The following is an 18,796-nucleotide window of genomic DNA, read 5'->3' as shown; positions in this document are numbered from 1 at the left end:
TGCTGTGAGAGAAATACCCGTAGGTTAGTGCGTCTGTAGCTAGAAAGATAAAAAGCAAATAACGCCAAGCAAGGTGATGGCTGATGCCCGCTTTCCCCCTCTCTTGTACTTCAGTGAGTTCCAGCGAAGATGTCGGAGTATATCCGGGTGACGGAGGACGAGAACGATGAGCCCATCGAGATCCCGTCGGAGGACGACGGCACCGTGCTGCTGTCCACCGTGACCGCCCAGTTCCCCGGGGCCTGCGGGCTGCGCTACAGGAACCCGGTGTCGCAGTGCATGAGGGGGGTCCGGCTGGTGGAAGGCATCCTGCATGCGCCAGAGTCCGGATGGGGAAACCTGGTCTATGTTGTTAATTATCCCAAAGGTTTGTCTTCGTCCCTTTAGCTTTTTTTGTACAAGCTTGCCTCTTCAGTCAAGAGGTCCATTTAACAGGGCTATGATATTAACCGTTGAACCCTCTGACTTACATAAGTTCAGTGATTTTATTGATATATCTGTCCTCCAGAACAGATTTGACTGCACCGAGTTTGCAGATGCAGTAAAATTAACTCTCTACCTATACGAGCACTTTAATGACAGTCCTGCATTATCTTTGGAGGGTTCAGAGCTTTATACAGATCTTTGAAGACATGTGGTGTAACAGGATCTCACATACTCACAGGTGCTTCTCCTCAAGCCATGGTTTGGTCAGATGCACCATTTAAGAATACTCAGGAAAAGAGGAGCCTGACCACCTTGCCCCACCTCCACCCCCCCAAAAAATAGGGAAGGAAGTAAACTGCTAATGAAATATTCTTGTTAAAAATTCCTGTCTTCACATCCTTATAGAACTGTGAATGTGACCAGATAATATGTTAGTAAACTGACACAAAACTCCCTCAGTCAAATTGCATTTTAGAGGAGGACTGAAGTGTAGAGTGTTTTTTCTTCTCTCCTTATACTTGTAGGCAGTTGGATATGGATTATAATAATAAACTCCCAGTAGCTGGCATGTGTCTTTTGTGATCTGTACTTTTTCTCATACCATGCACTTCATAATTGGTGGAAGCAATTTCCAGAGTTGAAGATGATATCTAATGTACTTCTTTATATTCAGATAATAAGAGAAAAATGGATGAAACAGATGCATCATCAGCTGTGAAAGTGAAACGAGCAGTACAGAAGACTTCAGATTTAATAGTGTTGGGTCTTCCCTGGAAAACCACTGAACAAGACTTAAAGGAATATTTCAGTACATTTGGAGAAGTTCTGATGGTGCAGGTAAAATCCTTTTGCAGTTCAAGTAAGGAGGGATATTAGGTGGAAATTGCTCGTCTGATGAAGCCAGTAGAAACAAACAGAGCTGTATAAACTACAACTCCTAGGTTGCATTTATTCCATAAGCTTTGTAGCTGCAGGCTTGTTCAGGTACAGATGGTTAGGAATGGTTGGGAGTGGTGATTCATGCAGATCAGCTTAGTGGGTACAGTGTTTTTAAGAGCTTTTTAATATATATCGCTGTTCCTAACTGTAGCTGAATGTATGTGTGTTTATATAGATGTGTATGTGTTAAGGAACTAAGAGATTGCTGTGAGCGGAGTGTTTACGAGACTGATTAACTCTCAAACAGAACTTCACCAAATTCATTCAGTAACAGCACACTTCATACTAGCGTACTAGTGCATTACCACTGCCTACAAATCAGAACTTTTTGTATACTTTTTCTGATGATGTTAACATCAAGGTTGATGCAGGAGATGACTGGTAAATAACGTCATTAAGTCACAAGTACAGGCATGCGCTGTTTCTGTGATCTTTTAAAAGTCTGCTTTTTTTTTGTCTTAGGTTAAGAAGGATATTAAAACTGGCCACTCAAAAGGTTTTGGTTTTGTTCGGTTTACGGATTATGAAACCCAGGTGAAAGTAATGGCTCAGCGGCACATGATAGACGGAAGATGGTGTGACTGTAAACTTCCCAATTCTAAGGTATTTTCGCATTTATTGCTTAATTTTCTTTTTACTGAACACTTTAGCACCTGTGTGAGGTGAGCAGATGAACAGATGAATGATCTGCTCCTGAATGTGGCTTTTCAGTCTGTGACTGGACAGGACAAGTGAGAGCAAGGAAGGAAAATCAGGAGGAGGTGAGTGAGCAGGAAGTGAACAAGGAGTGCTGGGAAAATAGCTAGTTATGTGGGGGAATTAAGTACAGATGGAAATCTGAAAATAAGGTGTTTTGATGTCCAGCAGTACCTGCTTAACTTGTCTGCTGTGTGAATAAATGGAGAATAAAGCAGACAGAGTAACTAACCCAGGGAAGATCGTAACCAGTCTTTGAATTCAAAACTGAACCTGAAGCTTCTGCGTTTATTTCCTGTGTGTATATATGCAGTTACTACCAAAAAAAAAAGGCGTCCTTCTGCAGTGGCTTGTCACTCACTGTTCTCGTCTTGCTCCCATCTTCATTTTCTTATGACTTTTTTCCATCTGTACCAAGGTGCAGGCATGTTTTGAACAGAACTTTTATAAGTCTTTAACTCACAATCTCAAACTTTCTTGATCTTCAGCCCCCAGAACAGGCTAGAATAAAAGAACCTTTTATCATAATGTAACTTGGTTCTCAAAGATAGTTATGTTTTTTTTTTTCCTCTTCAATTATGTTCAGCAAAGTCCTGATGAACCTTTGCGTAGCAGAAAAGTGTTTGTTGGGCGCTGCACTGAGGACATGACGGAAGATGAACTCCGACAGTTCTTTGCCCAGTATGGAGAAGTGGTAGATGTCTTCATTCCTAAACCCTTCCGAGCTTTTGCTTTTGTTACATTTGCAGATGATCAGGTACGTCTTAAAATATTTGAACTTCGTATTTAGACAGCCTACGTTTCAGTAGCTTGATTATTTCTGGAACTACACATGGGAACACTTACTTGTCCACTGTCCTGAGAACTCTAGTGGTTTTAGCGTGATTTGATTTATTGAATTGTCTAAGGTCACACTTCTCAGCTGCTGTTGTACAGCTGGGTTTTTGTACTGCAGTTAGTGTAGTAGCGAATGCAAAGATAAACCACTTCAAATTGGATGAAGTATATGCATATACTTCCTTTGCAGGTTAAGTATCTGCTCAGAGTCAATGTGGGGTTTTTTTGTCTTGTACTACTAACATTTAGAAAAAGTCTAACATATATTTAATCAATCCCTTATTTCTTATAGGTTGCCCAGTCTCTTTGTGGAGAGGACTTGATCATTAAAGGAATCAGCGTACATATATCCAATGCTGAACCTAAGCACAATAGCAATAGACAGTCAGAGAGAGGTGGAAGATTTGGTGGTAATCCAGGAGGCTTTGGGAATCAGGGGGGGTTTGGCAACAGCAGAGGAGGCGGGGGAGGCCTGGGGAACAACCAGGGAAGTAACATGGGCGGAGGCATGAACTTCGGAGCCTTTAGCATCAACCCTGCCATGATGGCGGCAGCGCAGGCAGCCCTGCAGAGCAGCTGGGGGATGATGGGCATGCTGGCTAGTCAGCAGAACCAGTCAGGGCCGTCGGGAAACAACCAGCCTCAAGGCAACATGCAGCGGGAGCAGAACCAGGGCTTTAGTTCAGGAAATAACTCCTACGGCGGGTCCAACTCGGGGGCAGCAATAGGCTGGGGCTCGGCCTCAAACCCGGGCTCCAGCAGTGGGTTTAACGGAGGCTTTGGTTCAAGCATGGATTCCAAATCGTCAGGCTGGGGAATGTAGACGCAGTGGGCTCTGATACTGACTCTATGGTGGGAAATCAGATTTTTCTAACCCATGGTAAGTATACTGTAAATTACATATATACTAACATTTTCCAAAACAGTTTGTTCAGTGCGCAGTATATTCAGCAATATTTTTGACATTTTTTCTTTTTAAAAAAACCACCAAAATTAAAAAAAAAAAGAAAAGAAAGGTAAAAGGAATTTTGTAATTTTTGTTACATATCTTGTTGGAATACTGAATGTCTGGAAGTGGACTGCTGTTTGCCTGATAGCTAACCTAACACTACAGTCGACAGGAAAGGTTTCTCCTGTAATACTTCATCTCTTGTTTCCTGGCTACCTGAATTCTTTGCATGTTCAAAATGGAAACCATTGGTCAGAAACAGCATTCTCCCCCTCTTGTTTTTAATTTGATCCCACCATAAGAATCTCCAAGTGCCCCAGTTGGAGAACACAGTGTCGTTTTTGTTTCATTGTGGTGTTTTTTTTTTAACACTGTCTCCCCTCCATATTAAAGTACAATATGAAGGCTTCATTTAATCTCCGCAGTTCATCTCATTTCAAATGTGTATGGAAGAAGCACTTAATTGAAAGCAGTGCTGTAAATATTCTGCCTTAGGAATACTTCTGTCTACATGCTTTCTCATCCAAGAATACTTCATCACACCGCACATGCTGCGTCTTGAGACGGTGGGTGTTCCATTTTTATCCGCTACTCTTTATTTCATGGAGTCGTATCAACGCTATGAACGCAAGGCTGTGAGATGGAACCAGAAGGCTGTCTGAACTTTTGAAACCTTGTGTGGGATTGATGGTGGTGCCGAGGCATGAGAGGGCTGGTATGTGCGAGATAAAGGCGAGAGCGCATGCAGAGACCTGGTGGTGCATTATGGGATTTTATTTTACTTGGCGAGATGTCTCTCAATCCTGTGGCTTTGGTGAGAGAGTGTGCGGAGAGCAATGATAGCAAATAAAGTACGAGTGTTTATTGCATTCAAAGGACATCCAGATGTGGAAGACTTTAAGTGGGTTTTATACCTAGTTAATCAATTAGTTGAATGTGTTATGTGAAATGAATATTTGTATTTTTTTTCCCTTATGTCAACTGCTGTGAATGCTGTATGGTGTGTGTTGTTTTTTTTCTGTTAATGATCTGTAAGTGTGGTAACGTGAACTGACGATGCTGGGGTTCGTGACGAGAACATTGAGCTTGTGGTGTGCTTTGCAGCAGCTCTTGGAGCAGAGATCACTAGCGAGCTCAGTGTGCCTCTTCAGGGTGGAAGCTCCACTGTCTGTAAGATATCCATAAGAATGCTGTTTGCTGCAGTTTCGTGTTTGGATGCTTTTTATAAGATTTGTCACTGTAGGAAATTCTTAAATAAAACTGATTTAAGTAATATGTGTCTTTGTTTTGCAGCCCTGAATGCAAAGAATTCATAGCAGTTAATTAATTTTACCCTTTTGAGATGAACTTCTGTAAAGCTTCTTTGCAGTAATTGTTTGTTTCAGATAAACACGTTCTAAAAGTTGAGGAGTCAAATGGAGCCACCACTCATCATGTATCGATACCTGACACCCAACTTTAATCCAGTCTTTTTGCACTGTTCAGTGATACTTCTCTATCTAAAATCCAGTTCCCACATGTTGGGTGTCCGCACCTAGAATGGTAAGCTGTTCCCTCCGGATTGCATCTCTACAGAGGAACGTTACTTAATTATTTTATTTTAAGTTCCTCCTTAGAAATGGGTTGGGGGAAACAAACCCTGTCAAGATGTATTTCTGTCCACAGCATCTCCTCTGGGGATGTATGTTTTTAACTTGTTTTTAAACCAGTCCACTCAGGGGAAGTACAGTTCTGCAACACTTCTAGCCCAGAAGAAAGCTATCAACTCCCATTTAAAACTAGTCACAGGACTTTCCAGCTCAATAAAGCATTAGGCAGCTTCTTAACAGAGAGCAGGATCTTTCAGCAGAATCTGGTGGAAGATTACTTCCACTGGCAGCAGGAGCTTGAGGAATTTTTTGATCCACTTGCACTTGCAACCCACTGAAGCTTGTTCCATATTTTCTATACACCAGCCTGCTATGCCGTAGCTGTCAGTGTTCTGAATATGGATATTTACACAGTTTAACCTATTTAACTTTTCAAGTTTATTACTACATATTCTATTGAGGCTTGGGAACAGAAGACCATCTAAATATCTAAAAACTGCACTACTGTTGGTTTTCCACTTGCAGTATTAAAAAAACCAGCTGGGTCTCAATGTACATTTTAAAGAGGGGTTCTAAACACTCGGGCTGAAAAGTAACCCCACACTTCTGTTGTTCAGATCCCACTGCAAAAAGCTGCTTAGATTATTTTTTTCCTGCACCTGTCAGAATAATCTCCAAACTGTACCATCTGTGAATTTTGCATTTTAGCACTTGCACTATTACCAGCTACTTCTGCTGAGTAACACTTAAAAATGGTTTTCTTGGACCTCCAAAGACTAACTGTGACCCCCCCTGCAAGGAACTTCATGGTAAGTTTTTGTAATTAGCATGGCTTTAATTTTGTTTAAATTATCCAGGTTTAGGTTTTAACAGGCTGGTTGGCAGCACTGAATAGTCTTCGCTAATAATTTTGGCCTTCCTTCACCCTCAAACATTATCCCTGAAAATTTTAGAATTATGTTTCAGTTTTTAGTAGTATTTTCTAACTGCTTTGCATACTCTAGTGTTTATAAGTGAGTAAATAAACTAGTATTGAAAACATACTGGTCTTTGGAGTCTTGTTGTTTTTTTTGGTTTTTTTTTTTTTCAGTGAAATACTAATGAAAAAACCCCAGGACACAACACCACCCCCAAACCATTTGCTGTCCTTCTAGTGTCCCCCTGATGGGCACCTCTGCCCCTCCCTCAGCTGCAGCACACAGCATGTTTCTGTCACCAGGCGAGGTTGCATTAAGTGGTTTATTTGCAGACACATCTGTACATTCTTTCGGGCTGATGACTGCCCACCCCCTATACAGCAGCAGAACACAAGAGCTCCTCCTCATCTCAACTCTACCCCGTCCTTTGCTCTCCTCTGCAATCTATCTTCTTCCTGGTAAGCACAGGGGTGGGAGACTTTGCTCCAGTCTAACCACTGCAATATCATTGTCAAATTGGACAACATCACTTTCATAACCTTTATGAATAAAAATTTCTTCTGTGCAGGCTTGTTCTTAGCAAAATGAGCATTTGTTCAAAATCCCCCATTTAATCCTCAAAGCTGAGGGGTTTTTTTGATCAGCTACAACACCAGCAGCTGTTGGAATGCACTTGTCATACAGAAGTGACCCACCTCCTAATCCTCCTTGCTCCTTAATCAATGTCACTGGCCAGGGAAAGGCTCCAGGCTTGGCTCGTCTTCCTCCATATACATGCTCCATGGTTCACTTCTCCATGTTCCAAAAGCTGCAAAACAGTGAAAGCAGCACTAACTGTTAAACATTTTAAGATCTGGACACTGAATTATTATGCTTGCATGGATTAAATTAAGTTAATGATGCTAAATGTAATTCACAGATTGGTTTGGAATGGTAGAATTGCTTGCAAATGAATATTTGATTTAAGAGTACAATTTTCATTAGGCAGCATTACATACATCCTTTGGAAAAGTTCTGTAATCAAGAGAGACAGTTTTGCTTAGGAATAAGTGTATTTGTTCAGAATGTAAATTAAGGTAATTGGAGTATATGGCTGTTCTAATCTAAAAGATAAGAGGAACAATTATGCTTTTACATTGTAAAATGTTTCTCCCAAAACTCGAGTCTTGGATCTTGAATAATTTTACAGAGTCAGTAATTTAGCAGTTCAAGCATTAAAAAAAAATAAAATCCCCAACCCACTACTCTGCAGTAAGGGCATCCACTGCCTTTTTTCCTCTCACAAATGCTTCTGGGAGATCGTACGCTATTTCAAAGGACACCACCATACTTTTTTTTTTTTTTTTTTTAAATAACCATCAGTGCCTTTTAGAGATTTTAAAGAATGGCAGAAATGGAAACATTTTCCAACTTACAAATACAACATGCACTTTAACAAGAAATTGAATAGTTACTAAGCAGAAGAAAGTGTTTCTCATTCTGCAACTTCCATCACTGTCCTTACAAAGCCCATGTTCCATATACACATACACAAAAACTTTCAAATTTGCAAATATTAGCACTGACTTACCAATGCGCTTTGCCACTGGTTTGTTCGAAGAAGCTTCCTTTTGACATTCCACTACGGAAGACTTACATTTTAGTTCTCCAAGAAGCAGGAATAGAAATAAAAGGTCAAATTAATTTCATATCAAACAGGGTTAATTACAGAAGAACAACATCAGTTACACATTTATTTGCTCACTCGTAAGGGAAAAAGCAATAACTGGATTTTTATTTGCTTAAAATGTCTGTACTAATGGTACTGCCTTGATGCCCTGCTTTCGGAGTGGGAAAAGGTAAAGAATTCCTGTGCCATCATCACATGTATCTAAATGTGGGTGCTAATAAAGGCCAGAGTGGGTGAGTGGGTGGCGGTGAACGTGAGGGCCAGTTACCCCTCCAGAATCCAGAGGCTAGTCTGCATTTGGTGTTCAGCAGTTCCACCGCCCGGACCTGCCTTGGCACCAGCAAGGATGGCACACAGCGCAGGTCCGTGCGTTGCAGCCTTCATTTATCTCTTGCCATCTGCACCCAGCTTTCTGGTTCCCTGCATTGAACACCAGCCTCACATCACTTCCGTTATTCCGGCTTTCTACATGAACACTAAATGTGTGCAACTATCAAACCAGACAGACTAGGAAAGAACAGCTGAGGTAAGCCTCTGCCTCCTAAAACACAATCACCTCACTGCGTTTTTAAAATTCTGCTGTAAGCATACACGGACTAGAGCATCTTCAAAAATTGCCTGCTGGGAAGCAGGATGTTATTAAGTCTGAAATCCGACTAGTGACCAAGTATTCCAGTTTTAACTTCCCTGGAGAGATGCAGTAACAAATGGAAGAACATTAAAAATTCTCGCTACACTGATCTTGTGAAATCTTTCGTAAAATTATTCTTTTCTTCCAACATAATTACAAGCAAATCTCTAAGCAGCAGTGTTCAAAGAACATCAGCATGGGCATACAGACACGCCAGCACACACAGAAACATAACTCTTTGGAGAGGATATCAAAGAAAGGACAATTGCTAACACATTCAGTGTACTGAATACACATCGTAGTGATAGTACATGAGCAACAGAAATTGTTGAGGAGAAGAGGCACCTACATGTTTAATCCCTGAGAAATTACATCCCACAGGGCTGACAGCGCCGTGGTTCACCTACTTCAAGCAGCACATATCCGGTGTCACGAGAGAGCACAGCGGTCACCCAGGATGTTCTGCGCCTGCACTGGTGCGATGTGACCATGGGGTGGTGCTTCAGGACCAGGACACGGCAAACCTGCAGCGGATCAGAAGCACACTATTCCCTTTAAGACCAAATCAGTTACCGCTAAAGGCTCTTAGGGGAAACCCCCACCATTCCTCTGCCCTTTCTCTCACTGTTTCGCTCCCATGGACACACACCTACACTTACTGAGAACAAAAGGAAAAACCGTCACTGAGTTACTGCGATGCTCTCACATCAGCGGTGTGCAGCCACCGGCACGGAGCCAGGCCACACGACAGGACCAGCCCAGTACGTCTGTTGCCTGAACACACACCTCATAACTCTTGACAAGTTGGGAAAATTGTTCCCTAAAATAAAATCATATGCCTGATTTTAATACAGCAACTCCTTGAACTTGAATGGTCCTTTCTTGCAAAGTTTAACAGAACAGGAAGACGGTTAGAGTGATGGCTCACACCTCCCTGGGCATCCTAAAGTGCCACAGAATTCCCGGTAAGCGATCACTGGGTCCATTTTATGGACAAACAAACTGAATGCAAAAGACTTAACTGACGCCCCTGGCATCACTGATCTGTGATAAGGGCAGAGGTTGTGATGAAATCTATCAAGTCATAACACAGATGTGGGTTTGATGTTGGTGAATTTCACAAAAGAGGAAGGTGTTGAAAGAAAAAAAACCAACAAAGCTGAAGGGACTAGAAGAAGAAATGAAGGAGAAGAGATACAGGGAGACAAAACTGTAAATTAACATGGCAGAACACGGGCTGAAGAAGATGCAGTAAAAGAACTGTGCCTGTCTCACAAAAGCTGTGATGAAATGCAATAAACCCCACTGTACCTTAAGGACATCATAGGGGTACGACACTCCAGGGTGTGTCTCCGTGAATTCCAGTGGGATCAGGAAGCCATCTTCTACCTGGACACCATAGCTGGGAGCGAGCGATAAGGTGTTGGACAGTCAGGGCTGGTGACTTCTCCAATTCCTTCAGTAAAAACCTGACTCTGACAGTTGGCTAGGAAAAAAAAAACCACAACAGACAATGATGATCACATTGTCTTAACTCAGTTCAGCCGTACTGGGTAAAGGCAGGGGATCGGCTACACTAGCCTATCCCTTCAAGAAGGATTCAGAGCCACACACCCAGCCCCATGAAATGAAGCCACTCTCCCACATTTCACCAGGAGGCATTTGTCACTGCTGAGAAAATTGCCCTCTCTCTGTTGTGGTAGGACCAGGGCAGGAGCACTATCCAGCTACCCCAGCAGTGGTGCAGGGAAGGACACTGGGAAAGCACCAGTTAGTCACAGGGCTGCAGCTCAGCAATGCATGTGATAGCTGGAAGCCTGTCAAAAACATTCCAAGGTGTTAAAATTGCAGCTTGTCTGCTGCACCAGAGTGTGCAGAGTGGTAAGATAGCTATCAGCTCCTCAATTCCAGAAGCCTCTGAATGCAGCTCTTTCTTTTTAATGCCTTTGTTGCCAGACATTTAGAATGTAATTGTATTCTCTGAGCAAAACCAGCTGTGCCTCTTGCCAACACAATTGGAGCCACAAATGCTCCCCGCTGAAGAGAAGCAAGAAGGAACAGCCACAAGTGCCCGGAGGATCTCTGCTTGTTGACAGCATCTGCTCACTGTGAAGTGGTGCTTTGATCAGCTGGGAACAAAGGCGTTATGATGTGCTGCAAGAGCTGTATGAGCAATCCTAACTGACGAGGAATGCTGCACTGCCTGATAACACCAGCAAATTTTTGCACCGATATGACACTGAATTAAGTGTAAGAGAGAAATTGTTTGACTTTGAATCGTATCCTCAAACACACCACACCAACCTCCACCAACAAAAATGCCATTCCCCTGTCATTAATTACAGATTATCACCCACAAGAGACCATCCAGTCTAAAGTTGCCATTTTAATGGAAGGGGACCAAGCTGTGAATGAGAAAACAAATATTACCGTCCCTTAACCATGGATTTCGTTAGCCAACTAAGCTCCTTTTACTTCAGAGAATGAAACTTGCTTCCACCCTATACCTATGCAACAGCCCTACTTGCCACTGCAGGAAGTGTTCCAACACAAGCGTCTATTTGGAAAGGGAAGCTGGAAGGGGTAAAAGGATAATCCATTTGGTTTATGTTTGTGGGGCTCTTAGCACAACTACAACACCACAACACAAGTAATGGTGCACTTGGGTACCAAGTGTTTCTTTTAGCACAAGCTATAAATTCAGAACAATATTTCTCTGTCCATCATCCCAGAAAGTTATGAGCAGCTGCTTTTATTTGACATAAACCTATCCATCACCAGTGACGGAGCATCTGTGTGTGCTCTGCTCTGAATTCACTGTCCTAGGTTTCAAACACAGCTGACAAATACACAGAGTAAACCAGTTCACAAATACCTAGAAATGCCTATTCTGTTAAAACTGAGCACCCTCCTAATTTTTAAATCCTGTTTGAAATGCCTCTCTCAGTCCCAAGCAGCAGAGAAAGCCTGACGAATTCACCTGGAGGTTCTGGCTGCCTCTGAATCCAGCCTAACAGCACACTGCTTTGCACCAACTCAGCTGAGTTACAACGGGAATTAAGTCTTTTCCTTTCATGGTATACTTGTAGAGGATTATCAGCAAGTGAGTTTTTTCTTTAATTGTTATTACCTCATTCTTCCAACCTGAATGCACATTTCTGTAATTCCACTGACTGCCTCAAACTACAGAAGCATTCGATGGCTATGTAAGAACACCCCATGTTTTCCAGCACTCTCCTGAGCTGCTCCACGTGCTGCTTAAAATACTGCCAGGGACAGAGAGTTCACTGCCTCTCCTCAGGCCTTATGGTCCCACTATAATGCCTCCTTCCACCTGCTGCACACCCAGGTTAAGAAACACCCCAAAAACTACTTTATATATATGTATACATATATTTACAGCTTGATGTATATACAGCTTTAGCAGTATACTGCTCACAGCCACCTGAGTGCAAAAAAACCTGCTTCTCTTAAAAACGGAAATTTCCTCATGCTGCCACTATCTGTCCCAGCTCAACAGCTCCTAAAGGAGCCCAAGGCAGTTATAGGACGAAGTAGGAATGAAAATATGAAATCCTTGGTTGGGAAAAAAGACTCAGCATGAAGTCTTAGCCTAAGCATACAAACCACTATACAATGAGTACTATCTTTACACTCCACCTCCCTACTGAAATCACTAGGAATTTAGAATCTCAAATCTTCTGCTAGTTCTCCATCAGAATCCTTTCCTATTACCTACAAAACCATTTTTCCTCAGGCATGGAATCTACTGTATAAAGAAGGGATACTCAGGCTGGTAGGGTTAAGTTATCTTTTACAAGAACCTCAGAGCCAGAAGGTTCTTGCAGTACAAATAAGAACAGTGCCCCATTAATACCCCACTAATTCCGAAAACTGGCCTTCACCTTGCTCTGAAGTACTGAAGAAGGAGAAAGAGACGAATAGTTCTTCATGCTTCATTACATCTGTCTCCTTTAAACTCAGTTTCCTAATTTTGATGTGAGATTTTCATAATACAGTTGGGGAAAATGTGAGTCATCCCCAACAGACTCTCTTGACCTGTGCTCACATGAGTAGCCATGACCTGACCCAACAGAAGGTACTCTGCTAGTCCAAGGGAATTTGCAGCTTGAAGATGAAAAGGCTTAGACTGGACCTTACTTTTCTCTTAACATCTCCTGGATGTGGCCACTGGGAGTTCCCTTTGTCAGAGCAGTATTTTTTTCTGTAAGTCTGCAAGCAAGAAAGTAATAACTAGACAGTACAAAACCAATCAAATAATTTTTTTTAACATCTGCCAGCAGAAATGCTGTCCCTTGACTTCTCAGGCTGAGCTTTAGAGCTGTCCAGAGAGTGCTCAATTATGCTTAGGCCATATTTTTATTAGAATCACAGTGAGCTGTTTGCCAGAGGCTTGAACTCTGAAAAATGATCCCCTCTGAAACTGTGTGTCCACTGTCATTGTCTCATTAGGTCTCCAATGAAAGGTGGGTCATAAATTGTATCAGCAAGCCGTGACAAAATTTCAAGCTGCTTTGATCATCACTCACTGTGACCATAAGACAGCTTCTGAAGAGGATTAAATATGGCAGAAGTAAGCCTTGGTAAGTGCTTGCACAGCCATTCCTTCCCCAATCAGTTCCCTGCAGCATCTACCTTCTATGACACTTACTAAGCATCTTCCCTAGTGACACATGGGAAATGTAAGAAAATGAATGTTCCAGAGGCTGCCATCAGCTTTCAACAAGGAACAGCCTCTTTATTGTCTGCAGGAGGCAGGTCTGAAAGGCAGGGAACCGAGACATACAAGTCACAGAGCAAGAGAAGCCTGCAGCCCTTCGGCGGACTGCAACAGGCAGGTCAGGAGGGAGGGCAAACCAGCTCTTCCCAGCACATCTGTCTCCATCTCTGCCTAAGCGAGGAGAAGCTTAATGATCTCATGCTGGAAAATAAAGGAGAAAAAAAAAAAAAAAGAGCCTGTCAATATCAGCCTGCTCAGACAGAAGCCCAAAAATCAAAAGGGCAGCTTTTGCCCTCATCTCGTAAAGACGATTGACAGAGACCTGTACTTTGCAGCCCAGCCCAGTGGCTGGAGCAGCTTCAGAGCTTACATCTAAAAGCCTCTGAAAGGTGAACAGGTTCCAGCACATCAGCTGCACCGCTGCAATTCCCAGCGTGCATGTCTCCCCGCATCAGGGTAACCCAGCCCTCCAGTACTGCTGATAAGCCCCTCTGCCAGCGTTCCGTTCAAGGAGGGGGGCACAGTGTGCACACATGAATGGTCAGCGCAAAGCTGCTGGTCTGCTCCTTCACAGCTATTCATTTTGCACCTTCACATTAAGACCAGGCAAACGCTTTATAGCATAAGTAATTCCATATACTTGTGCTAAAAGCCATCACTTTAGGAAGGGGAGGTTGAATGAATAGATCTGTTCCAATACACTGGAGACATGAGGAGTTTGAATCTTGAATCAGACCCAGGCAACTATGGCTGGGGAGAGTTTGTAACGCACTGGAGTTGGGAAGCTAAATGCCAAGGCAGCCTTAAGCACTGGAGGTTAGATCCAATTCAGCATTTCAGCACTGGGGAGCTCAAAGAAACCCACCTATGACAACATTTAGTGAGCAGTATGTGTGCTGGTTCTTTCCAGACAGGAATCAGCTCCAGGCGGGCAAAGATGCACCCCCTAAGGATGAATCTGACACCAATGTGGGCACACGATTCACTGCAAAGTGAATTCTGAGGTGCCGATCACCACACTGACTCAGAGATACTTCACTGCCTGACGACACACAAGCTTTCTGTAGTTGTGAACTGAGAAGCAGAGCCAGGCAGATGTCAGAGGGGTAAACCTCATGCTGTACGCCCTTCTGAACTAGAGATCTGTGCCTGGCCTCATCTCCCATTTAATGAGTGGGTGATCATTGTAATCTGGTGTCAGTGATACGTGGACCATGCTGCTTCTTGGCCTGTGTCCTTCCAAGGACAGTAAGCAAACTATTTCCCATTAGACTTTGCCACTCAATTGTTAGTTTTTCCAACACATCTACTATCTCGGGTCCAGAACACTCAGTATCTCAGTACCAGGGAGCAAGATACACTCAGTTTTGCAAGGCTGGCTGCACTGGCAGCCATGAAGACTGGAGGTATCTGTGGTGTGAAGTGTAAGATGAGTTTCTTGCCTCTGCATCCAGTCTGCCTAAAGCCAAACGCAGGTGGATTCTGCCTAAGGAGTAACCAAAACCAACTGCCAGAGCACTATTTTACTGTGACACAATATTGCTGTCCCTAACCGCAGCAATCAGCGCACAGTCACTCTGCAAACCAGGGCCTCTGCTCACAGCCCTGACTAACCCCTTGAAGCCTTCTTCAAGTTGCACCAGGAGCACAGGGAATACTGAAAACAACAACAGCTTTCACCTCGATGCTAGTGGCAGGGCTGGATTAAAGTGGATGTTGTAGGCAGGGAAGTATCTCCTGATCTAGCAAGAGCTTACCTGTGCACGTCCTCTTGTTTTCATGCAGTGTGTAGCCGACCCGACAGCTGCAATAGTAGCCCCCCACGTAGTTGTGACAGTGATGATTGCAGAGGGGTTCACCATCAAATAGCTGTTTGCACTCATCGATATCTAATGGGGGAAACACAGAATCAGGCAGCCAGCAAGCACAGAATTAGGCAAACAGCACTTTGTCTTGTTCTGAGGCACTCTGTGTTCTGTGAGGTTGGCTTGTTTGCCGTGGGTTGCTGTGCCCTTTTGCAGCTGCTTCCGTACAATGAGACTGCCTTCTCCCACCCAACACCAGCAGCCAGAGCCCACAAGAGCACAGGAGAGCACCAGCCCCACTAGAGTGGTGTTCTTCCATCTGCACGAGGGGCTGGTCTCTTACCTGTGGCAGCGTAAAAAGCCTCAAAGCCTGTGAATGGTTTCTCATTGGAGTAATCAGACCGAAACACTACCATGAGGTTGTTGTCAACGGAGATGTACGTCTTGTTGCCCGGAGCCTCCTCAGTGTCAGTACTATCCTTTCCACACAGCGTAGCCAAGGTCCTCCCACCAGAGCTCAGCTGTAAATTGGGCAGACAGATCTATCAGATGAACACAGAGCTTTGCTCTTCCCAACCTGCTGTCGTGGCTTGGAAAACATGTGTTTAATGATGCAAGAAAGGAGGCTCGGGAGCTCTCAAAAGGGGCTTCTGGAGGTCAGGCCAGATCCAGGGACAGATAAGAGAAGATTTCCCCTATTCGCTGTGACTTAAGCCCATAATTTTGTTTATCTTTTTCCTTTCAGAGGCCCACATAAAGCTGTCAAGCCAGCTTGGGCTATGAGCACCATGCTTTGCTTATAATGCTCTTGTTAACTTGGGACTCTCAGTGACAATAAGATCTTGGTAAAGCCAGAGACAACCGGGGTAACAAGGTTTCATACACTGACAAATACAAATGTAGAGTAAAAGGTCTCTTTAAACTAGTGATTCACCTGCTCTATGAGTCACTTATTACAGCTCCAGCTCTTCATTTATCTTGTGTTTTAATACCAGAGAAATGTTCTGCTATATGGGGTTCATGCTGTACACTGCAGTGACAGAACTGCGTAGGACAGACCTACCAGCAAGGAGTGCTCTGTCCTGCCCAGAGGAAATCACGTACAGAACACCATGGATTTGGGGAACGGGAGCAACCTGCCATATAAAACCACGGAAATTAGATCTTCCTAAACGGGAACAAGGCTGCCTGATTTGGTTCCATCAGATTCAAAAGTACTGCTGACACTGGTTCCGCACACTCCCTGTGTGTACAGCTCCCTCTCTGACGCCTATCAGGCCCACACCAACACCAGAACGAGCGCAGAGGTGGCACAGCCTCACACCAGCAGCAGGGCTGCCTGGACTAGAGCACACGCTAGCACACGGAGTACAAACCTTTCAGGGACACCGCTGATCACCCAAACACTTCCCAAAGACAGTATCTTTGTTTCTTTTCCCAAGGCTGTTTCTCACATCAGTTAGTGAACACACCACAGCAAGTGTTCCACGCGCACCTCCAGCCAAGCTGACAGTATCTTGTTTAGACTATCATTACGCTTTTACAGTCTCTCATTATACTCTGTGTAAAGCACTACTTGTTAATTTAAAACACACACTGTAACTTCAGCAAAATGAAGCTCAAATGTTGTTTTGGGCAAAATTTCAAACCTTTCTCTTCACAAGAGGGGAATATAATAAGCATAAACAACTCAAGCTTCAGATGTTCCAACTTAACAACCAGTTCTACTTTCTGGTCCCGTGGGCCTCAATAAACACATCATTTAGAAATCAGCTGAGCCTGAACTTCGCTAGCAGACTAGAATCAAGTACTTACAACAGTTATGTTGGTCCTGCACGTGTCCAGGATACACAGTTCTTAAAAACTTAGTCTGCTACACATTGCCCTGCCCTACACGTACCTTCACATAGTCGTATTCACACAGGTAGGACAGCTCCAGGTTGAAATGGGTGAAGTAGATGCGAACAGAATATCCCTTAGGGACGGTAATATTCCAGATTTTCTCCTTGTGATTTGGGTAGACATTTGGGAAGTCGGGGGATGTGATCCTCCCATACATTTTCTGCAGCACAATGCTACTGCTTGCTTCACTGTAAAGCACAGCTAGCAAGACAAACAGCCTGTGTCAAAGAACAGAGATTAATGGAGAATGAGTGAGCATCAACCCAGATCACACCCAGAAAGCCACACATCCAAGCTGCCAGTCTCGATACCAAATCGGGTATCTCAGCACTAGCTGAAATTGTCATGCCCAACACCCTTCTCACTCAACAACTGAAGAAATCAGGAGGTTATCAGTGGAGTCATACCATCGTAACACCTGAACAAGATGAGAATCTCACTCGTGCCTTCCAAGGCCTGCATGAAGCCAAGTGGCCAGAGGAGCCGGGGAGGTCCCTGCGACTGCACTCACCTCATCATGTTGCTCTCCGGCCTGAGCCCGCTCTGCTCTGAGCCCTGGGGATGGAATATCTTCTGATATATTTGTATTTGGGGGCGGATGAATTTATTGCGTGTGCTCTGCTGTGTTTGTCTGGATGTTGAACTCTGATGTTTATCTCCCTTCCACCCCCTTCAGCCTGCTGAGTTCTGGGAACAGCAATTACTAACAGCCAGGCTCGGGTTCAGTGCATGAGGCCACAGCCAGTGACAGGGAGAGCCAGACAGAGACGGACTGGAAGGATTAGGAACGCTGCAGGTTCTTGGAGGGAGCTGTAGTATCACAGCTCTGCGGGATGGCAGGCAGTGGGAGGAAGCACAGTGTGGCTCTGGACAGCGTCTGCACGAGGCAGTGAGCGGAGCTTTCCCTTTAACCAACTGATCTACAGTTACTCCAGTAACGGCATGCTACTGGAAGCACAGTTTCTTCCATTGTCAGAGCAGGAAGGTGCTGAAAAGAAAATGGATTGCTTTTTATCCTGTCCATCCTGGAACATCAATAAGGCAAAATGTCAAGCTTAAAAAATTATGTCTTTTGGACCTGGCTCCCTACATAAACAAGACAAAATTCCTCTGTGCTCACATCTGCCTCTGTAACCTCGCTCACTAACTCAAAAGACCAATGGTCAATTTCTACCCAGTTTGGTGGAAGAGAAACCATTTCAAGGATATCAGTGCAATGGAGACAGGGGGATGGATAAAAGCAACTAATTCCTATTACTGGGGATTCTCTGAGGAAAAAAAGCTGAAAAATGAATTCAAACTTCCTTTAAACATCTGTAGATCCACACAGGGATTTCACACCACTATAAAACCCCAGGGAATCCAACTGTGAAAGCCAATGCTATAGGACATAAAGCTTTATTAATTCCACTGGTTGCAGACTGCTTCCTTCCAAGCCTGCATTTATGTTTCCCACAAAATTCTTATTCCAGCACACATGGAGACAGGCCTAAATTTATAGAGGATGAAAAGCCAGATTATGTTAATACTGAACCCAGGTCCCACATCTTTCCTGACAAAAACAGACAGAGAGGAGGAAAACTGATTTGCAGCAGGGAACAGACTACAGCGCTGCACATGCAGGAAATTTATACCGAGATATCCTGTAATTAAATGGACACCTTTTCATACTCATCTTTGAACAGCCAAAAAATC

At 43.7% G+C, this 18,796-nt stretch overlaps 2 protein-coding genes across 2 annotated transcripts; one reads left to right on the top strand and one right to left on the bottom strand.

The window, feature by feature from the left end:
- Positions 1-89: 89 nt before the first annotated feature.
- TARDBP (TAR DNA binding protein) lies at positions 90-5,120 on the top strand. Its single transcript, XM_010083660.1, has 5 exons — positions 90-367; positions 1,100-1,263; positions 1,828-1,968; positions 2,648-2,818; positions 3,191-5,120. The coding sequence occupies exons 1-5, from the start codon at positions 130-132 to the stop codon at positions 3,719-3,721; spliced, it is 1,245 nt and encodes a 414-aa protein (XP_010081962.1). The 5' UTR covers positions 90-129; the 3' UTR covers positions 3,722-5,120.
- Positions 5,121-13,391: 8,271 nt separating this feature from the next.
- On the bottom strand, positions 13,392-17,656 carry MASP2 (mannan-binding lectin serine peptidase 2). Its single transcript, XM_010083659.1, has 5 exons — positions 17,613-17,656; positions 17,100-17,319; positions 15,543-15,720; positions 15,152-15,283; positions 13,392-13,595 (listed from the first exon to the last, which is right to left on the bottom strand). Exons 1-5 carry the CDS (start codon positions 17,618-17,620, stop codon positions 13,591-13,593), a joined length of 543 nt encoding a protein of 180 aa, XP_010081961.1. The 5' UTR covers positions 17,621-17,656; the 3' UTR covers positions 13,392-13,590.
- Positions 17,657-18,796: the final 1,140 nt, after the last annotated feature.

Source organism: Pterocles gutturalis, unplaced genomic scaffold, assembly GCF_000699245.1.
Source record: "Pterocles gutturalis isolate BGI_N339 unplaced genomic scaffold, ASM69924v1 scaffold4120, whole genome shotgun sequence".
NCBI classification, from domain to species: Eukaryota; Metazoa; Chordata; class Aves; order Pterocliformes; family Pteroclidae; genus Pterocles; species Pterocles gutturalis.
The sequence above is the reverse complement of the archived record's forward strand: the minus strand, read 5'-3'. Positions and strand labels throughout refer to the sequence as shown.